The sequence below is a fragment of the Calliphora vicina genome, chromosome 5 (genome assembly GCF_958450345.1).
Source record: "Calliphora vicina chromosome 5, idCalVici1.1, whole genome shotgun sequence".
Classification (NCBI taxonomy): domain Eukaryota; kingdom Metazoa; phylum Arthropoda; class Insecta; order Diptera; family Calliphoridae; genus Calliphora; species Calliphora vicina.
The window spans coordinates 70,785,280-70,793,371 of record NC_088784.1 but is presented as its reverse complement, the minus strand read 5'-3'; the positions used below and the strand labels follow the sequence as shown (position 1 = coordinate 70,793,371).

General features: G+C 30.5%; 1 protein-coding gene across 1 annotated transcript; it reads right to left on the bottom strand.

Moving 5' to 3' along the window:
- Positions 1-4,046: 4,046 nt before the first annotated feature.
- On the bottom strand, positions 4,047-7,824 carry LOC135961363 (2-acylglycerol O-acyltransferase 2-like). The gene is made up of 6 exons (XM_065512861.1): positions 7,687-7,824; positions 5,131-5,228; positions 4,933-5,067; positions 4,527-4,871; positions 4,304-4,470; positions 4,047-4,230 (listed from the first exon to the last, which is right to left on the bottom strand). The coding sequence occupies exons 1-6, from the start codon at positions 7,822-7,824 to the stop codon at positions 4,073-4,075; spliced, it is 1,041 nt and encodes a 346-aa protein (XP_065368933.1). The 3' UTR covers positions 4,047-4,072.
- Positions 7,825-8,092: the final 268 nt, after the last annotated feature.

The window sequence follows — 8,092 nt, the reverse complement described above, 5'->3', positions numbered from 1 at the left end:
TACACTTTTAATTATGTTATTGTCCACCAATATTGATGAAACCTATATGGTTTAAAAGATTATTTTCTCTAAATGTGCACAATACAAATTTTTTTTAAAAATTTGCTTGAAAAACAAAAACAACAACAACAACATGTTTATGCACATCTAAATAAACGTGTATTTGTAAACAAACGTGAAAAATATTTTTGCGTATACTCAAAGTAACTGTATAATTTTGTTATTAGTGGTCGAATTTTGACCACCAGGCGATCCTAGTATTTAATTAATAGGTAAAAATTCCAAAAAAATGCTTAAGAAATTTGTATTTTCTTACCCTACCACCATAATGGGGAGAGTATTATGCGTTTGTTTTGATGTTTGTAACGCTGGAGACTACTTGGGACTGGCCATGATTTGGCCATGATTTCGAGAACTAATTTTAAAATAATAATAATTTTTGTGTATTTCCTTAACTCTCTTCCTATAAAATTATCTTGTCTTGAGCCTGCTTTACGATGTTATGTTTTTACAGTCCCTCTCTTGCAGTAAACTCTCTTGCTATAAAATTATCTTGTATTAGACTCTAATACTAGACTTTGTGTTATATTTTTCTTAAGTTTCATCAAAATCGGCCGAAAAATAAATAACATTTCGCTATGTTTCCATGAGAAATTCCAAATATTGAAAAAATTGACGTTTGACCTTCACGATTTAAGGGTTATCGTTTTAAGATTTTAGAAAAACTTTCAGACTATATTTAAAATTACCTGGAATATAATATTCTGAATAGCTTTTGCTTAAAAATCATAACAATAAAGAAATTCGGCTCATTTGCCAAAATATGGCCAAAAAAAATAGTTTTTCTTGAAAATCTCAAAATTTAAATCGCAGGTACGGAAAAACTATAGGAGGTATTTTCATACTTTTTTCATATTTTTATTACCTATTATTTTCTCAATAAATCCCAATGTGATGATCAAAAAATTTTGAAATTTGTTTAACAAAATTTTTAAAAATTTGAAATTGGAGTTTTGTAACTGCCTTTAAAAAAATTAAATTTATTTGGTCATACCTCCGAATAGGTTAAAGGTATCCTACGAAGACAAAAACTCATATACAAGTAAATATGGATATATTTTAAGTAAAAATGTACTTTTATTATAATATTTATCAAAATATGTTAATTTTGTTTCTACATTTCTTGTTCAAGTGGCCTGAGACACTTTAATGGCCTGGCGATTTTTTAATAACTTTAACATTTTTTAACCAATTTTTGTCTTTTATATCTTATTAGAACGACAATTACGTGTACATTTTGATTCTTTTAAATTAAATTGCAAAAGTAATTATTTAATGCCAAAATTTTTACAAAATCTGAAAAAATTGCATTTTTTCCCCCTTGTAAATGCACCTCAAAACTTCAGCGTCGTTGCGGCACCAGTTAACGTTATCATATCATCCTAATATTTTTCACAACGAGTTTTTACAATACATAGAACCATTCTAGAGGGGGGGTGACGGTCAAAATTCGCAATTTTATTTTTTTGGAGCACTCTAGTGTGCATGTTTAGGTAAAAAATTAAATATCTGCAATATTTCAAAATCGGTCCAGAAGTTTTTTATATATATAGATGGTATTAGCGGTATAATGTAAAAATTTGATAATGCCACACCCCTCCGCCCACAGACCGAAAATCAAAAATCTGACTTTACAGTGTTACCCTCCAGGCTATTCTGAAGATTCCTTGAAAATTTCATCAAAATCGGTGGAGCCGTTTTATTATTTTCAAAAATATTAAAGATACGAATAAAATTGAAATCGAATTATTATTTTCTTAAAAACATCTCGAATCTGTTTTGGTACTTTTTTGAAATTCGTACTAATAAGGGAACAAAATTTAATAGTTTTTTGGTACTTTTTCTAAACAAAATAGAATAAAAAATTTTAAAACTGATGGAATATAAAGAAGGTATTTAATCAACAAACTTTAGGTATTTCTGAGCTAACGAAGATTCAGGCAAAAACAATTATCATGTAAATTGTATAATGTAGTAAATAATTTGATTTAATTATACCCTACACCACCATAGTGGGGAGGGTATTATGCGTTTGTGCAGATGTTTGTAACGCCCAAAAATATTAGTCTAACACCCACCTTAAAATATACCGATCGACTTAGAATAACTTTCTGAGTCGATTAAACGATGTCCGTCCGTCCGTCCGTCCGTCCGTCTGGTCGGCTGGCTGGCTGGCTGTCCATGTAAACCTTGTGCGCAGAGTACAGGTCGCAATTTTGAAGATATTTCGATCAAATTTGGTACACATTATTTTTTCGGCTCAAGGACTAAGCCTATTGAAACTGGCTGAAATCGTTCCACTATTTCACCTAGCCCCCATACAAATGTCCTCCCGAAATTGGACTTTATCAGTCATAAATGTTTAATTTATATATGTATCTCCACAAATTCCGCTCCAAATAAGTTTTATATACACAAAATTCATGTCACCAAATTTTGTTACGATCGGTCCATAATTAGTCATAGCTCCCATATAGACCCGCTTCCGAAAATCACTTTAACATGCATAAATCGCTTAAAAATGTTGGTAAACACACAAAATTCAACATAGTTAACTTTAATATAGACATAAATCACACGACCTAATTTCATGGTGATCGACCCATAATTGGTCATAGCCCCCATATAACCCCACTTCCGAAAATCACTCAAAAATATAAATTATTGAAATTTTAAAAGAAAATTTTTTTTTGCTCTTTTACTTAGTGTAGGGTATTATATGGTCGGGCTTGACCGACCATACTTTCTTACTAGGACATTTTGGTGAAAAATTGGCTTTAGACTGCGTCTATCGATTTTAACAAACATGGTGGGTTTAACAAGGATTCAGTTTTATCTTTATAAAAATTATATATCTTCCTAGAAAAAGGACATTTAAATTAGGAAAATGTCCTTTATCCTTGGATATTTCTAAAACGATTCTTTTTATTTTCTTAATTTTTTACACAAAATACAAATTGGAATTCCAAAGAGCTCTAAAGTTATATTAGTTTTCTATAACAACAGAATAAATCAAAAATTTGCATTAAATATGATGGTAAAAGCTATACGTTGCGCGATATATTGGAGGTCAAATGTCACAAAAATCTATTATTTTCATAAATCTTCTTCAATTCAAATCTATTACAAAATGGATTTGAAAAATTTTTTTCAATTCATTTTCTAAATGATTAAAATAAAAACAAATTTAGTAAAGAACAAATATTTTCATTAAATTTGGATTAGATTTGAATTTACTAAAGTGTAATCATTCAAATTAAAGCTTTTGAATGGATCAAAAGTATTAGTTATTGGGAATGGTTTTATGGAATGAATGAATAGTTGAAATAATTTATAATTGACCTTCGAGAGAAGGGTATATGTATGTATATAAGTTTGTCATTCCGTTTGTAATTACTACAATATAATTTTCCGACCCCATAAAGTATATATATATTCTGAATCCTTATAGAAAGCGGAGTCAATTAAGCTATGTCTGTCTATCCGTCTGTTGAAATCAATTTTCTGAAGACCCCAGATATCTTCGGGATCCAAATCTTCAATAATTCTGTCAGACATGCTCAGAAGTTTCCTATTTAAAATCATCAAAATTGGTCCACAAATGGCTGAGGTATGAGAAAAAAGCAGGACAACCTCAATTTTTGATCTATATGTATCTGGATTACTAAGTCATTAATATAGACAATATGGATATCCAATGATAGACATTTGAAAGACCTTTGCAACGACATATATAAGACTATAGCAAGTTAGACCTACAATGGGGCAAAATCGGAAAAAATATTTTTTAACCCGATTTTTTTTTCATAAAAAAAAAATGTAAAAACCAAAAAAAAATTTCCAAAAAATTAAAAAAACAACTTTGGAAAAAAAAATGTTGTTTACCTAAAAATATTTAAAATTTGTATTTTGAAGTATAATTTGGTGAAGGGTATATAAAATTCGGCACAGCCGAATACAGCGCTCTTACTTGTTTTAAGTTCAAATCATATTACAACTCACAATTATTATTTTATTTAATAATTAATTTAACTGTATCTGCATTTGCTAAATATTTATGTTTATATGTATGAAATATTTGTTGCAAACTGTCGATAACTTTTTGATGAATTTCATCGACTAGTTCCGGGGAAGGGTTATGTTGTTTCTGCACTTCAATGGGCATACCAACTGTAATTAAGTGTTCATTAAAAAAAAATAATTTAAATGTTAGCTACAGCACAATACTTCATTCAGTACTCACCAACTTGTACAAGTCGTTGTCTTTTAGGGATATTTACTAAAAAACATTTCAATAATACGTAAACTAAACTTAGGTAAGTCGAAATTTTTATTAAAACATTTGAAGGTAGTTGGACCTGATCAAAAACATCAACTTCTCCAAATGTGAATGTTGGCACTATGGGGGACCTATAAAAATATACATACATATATTAAGAGTTAGTTAGCAAACTTGAATAACTTACCCAGTTTGTATAGCAATTTTAACAAAACCTTTGCGATTTAACAATCTTAAACAATAAATTCCCGGTGAGGTCTCAAAGAACTCCTTTATTCCCCCCACCATAATTGCTAAAGCATTCGCAGTAAAGCCATCGTTTATTTTGTCGTTGGAATTACGATCGTTCTTTCTACTGAGAATATTTGTTACAGAATGTTTCGAACATGGTACCAAGCCCCGTGAAATAAGCAGCTCTCTTACAAATGGTATCCAGAAAAATACATTTAAAGTGGCAATTTTTGGCTGTATGCCAGGAAATAGTTTCAAGAACTCAGCATTCATTTGGCTCATGTTACTGGTTACACCAATACTATAAATATAAAAGGTAATATTAGTGCTATTTAGTTGAATTATCCAGCAATTAAACTTACCAGGTGATGCCATGAGGAAAGCTGGCAAATAAATAATTACGATCCGCTTTTAAGTCCGCGGTTTTTATAAGCTCAATTGGAAAATAGTATTGCTTAACATAATTGCTCAGACTACTGCGGATTAAAAATATCAAACTAAAATAAATATTTGTTAATAAAAATAATTTATTTTCCATTCAACTTTATTTCAATACGTACCCTTGACCATTTTTAGTTGAAACTCTTGTGGCATTATCAAAATGTATATAGATGAAGTAAATCACAACCACCAAATGACCAAACGAATTTAATTTCAACTAAAAAGAATTAAGAGTGCTATATTCCAGTATATTTATATAGATAAAAGAGTATTCGAAATTCGAACCTTTTAGGAGAGAAAATGGGTAAAAACTGTATTTTGGTAACTTTTTGGCACCCTATATATCTTTAAATCAATAAAAATAGAAACAAATTTTAAATCACATTCTTTACATATCAAAAAATAACAAACATGAATTTGGTACTTTTTGGAAATTCGAACCCTTAAGGGATAAATTGTGTTTATTTTTTGTAAATTTTTCATAAAATAGTTTTTTTTTATAAATTGACATAAATATTTTATTACGATACAGAAATTTATTTGAATAAAATTTTACAAAAGATACCAAAAAGGGGGTGCAAACGGGAAAATGCATTTTATTTGAAATTATTAAGTCAAAAATTAACTAACAGAGTATTATTTGGAACTCTAGTATAAAAATAAAGATTAAAAATATTTGTTGGTGAAAAAAAGTCGGATTAAAAAGTATTTTTCCCGATTTAGACGCGTTTTAGGTCCGAAATATTACGGCATTATTTACTCGTTGGAAAGGTCTTTGAAATGCCTATCATTAGATATCCATATAGTCTTTATTAATGACTTAGTAATCTAGATATAGATCAAAAGTAGGTCAAAAACAAGTAAGAAAGTATGATTGGTCAAGCCCGAGCATATAATACCCTACACTAAGTAAATGAGCAAACACATTTTTCTTTTAAAATTTCAATAAATTTTCGAAATGGGCTATATGGGAGCTATGACCAATTATGGACCGATCACCATGATATTTGATCGTGTGATTTATGTCTATATGAAAGTTGTTTATGTTGAATTTTACATGTATACCAACATTTTTAAGAGATTTATGCACGTTAAAGTGATTTTCGGAAGGGGTCTTATATGGGAGCTATGACAAATTATGGACCGATCATAATAAAATTTGGTGGCACGAATTCCGTATATATAAAACTTATTTGGAGCAAAATTTGTGAAGATACCTATACAAATTTAGGACATTTGTATGAGGGCTAGGTAAAATAATGGACGTATTTCTTCCAGAATCCGTCCTTGCGCCGACAAAATTATATGTACCAAATTTTATCCCAATATCTTCAAAATTGCGACCTGTACTTTGCGCACAAGGTTTTCAAGGACAGACGGAAGGACGGACTATGGTGGTGTAGGGTATAAAAATATGCTGATTCTGTTCAAGTTTACATGACGACCCTTATAAACATTACAAGTTCTTTAAGAATTTGTTTTCCTTGAAAGCAATGCGTAATTTTGTAATTATGGATCGATCATCATAAATTTAGATGACATGAATTCAGTATATATTAAACTTATTTGGAGCGAAATTGGTGTAGATACCTTAATTCAAAATTTTTGACCGATAAAGTCTAATTTCGGGAGGACATTTGTAATGGACCAATATCAGCCAGTTGCAATAGGCTTCGTCCTTGAATCAAAAAATTATATTTACCAAAATATCTTCAAAATTACGACCTATATTCTGCGCACAAGGTTTACATGGACAGCCAGCTAGCCAACCAGCCAGACGGACGGATGGACATCGTTTAATCGAATTTAACCCTCTAACCGGCTAATTTTATTTCGAGGTAAAATAATATACCAGGTTATTGTTTGAAAAAAAAAGAAATACGTTGGACTAAAAACAAACAAAAGACAAGTGCACGTTCTTGTTTATCACAATAAGTAAATTGTTTGTCTCTTTACACATATTTAGCGTTATAACGGGAAAAATAACCAAATAAAGCAGCATTAAATACATTTAACATACCCGCCTAAAGGCAGCCTTGCCGGTTAGAGGGTTAAGGTGGGTGTTAGACTAATAATATCTGCCCAAACCCATAATACCCTCCCCACTATGGTGGTGTAGGGTATAACTATATATCAGTGAATTTTGGCCCATTTTCCCGAATTTAATTTTTGATGTATGAATTATATATATAAGTTATTTGGGGGCTTCGGAAGGTTGATTTCAACATACCGACGGACGGACATAGCTATATCGACTGCGCTGTCTATAACGATCCAGATTATGTAGAAACTACAAACGAAAGGACAAACTTATCCCCTTAGCACTCTTGGTGAAGGCTATAAAAACCATACTTATTGGTGTAATTGTGTGTAATTTTTTGAGTCATGGAAATATAACCATATACGGACACCACTACGTGATAAAAGACCAATAAAAAAAAACCGTGTCTCCCAGTTTTGCCCAAAGTCATGCACTTTTTATGGGCCCCCAAACAGGTCGGAATTCTGATTTGCTCTCTAAGGCAAAAATGTAGCCCTTCTCATAAAGAACATCAAGATCCAAATCGCAAAAAACTTTTTCTTGGTCTTTTATCACGTAGTGGTTATTTTTGTTCGTGTTGCACTGTGTAAGTTTACAATGAAAATCAGGAAAATCCTATATTTTAAACACTTACCAATATAACAGGACCACAAACTAAAACAATTAAAGGCAAAAGTGAGAAAGCGTTAACGTGGATTATGACCGGTAATATCTGCATAAACCGTTCTAAAAATGATAATTCCAAATGTTTCTCTATGAATTCTTGTTTCATGTTTTTTTTTTGTTTTAACTGCTCTAACTCCCGATTGTTTCAACAGGCAAAGAAATCTATTAAATGGCAAACATCTTTACGTATGCAGCTATTTAAAGCAAAAAATTAAAATTTAGTCAATAGCTAATAATTTTAAAGTTATAACAAAGTATGGCTAATATCAATAATTGTTTTAATTTACCGATAAACAATAATTAAGCTGTCTTAGTAGGCTGCCTTAATAGGTTTGGATACTCTAATAATAGCGGAAGCTGTTCTAAATTTATTG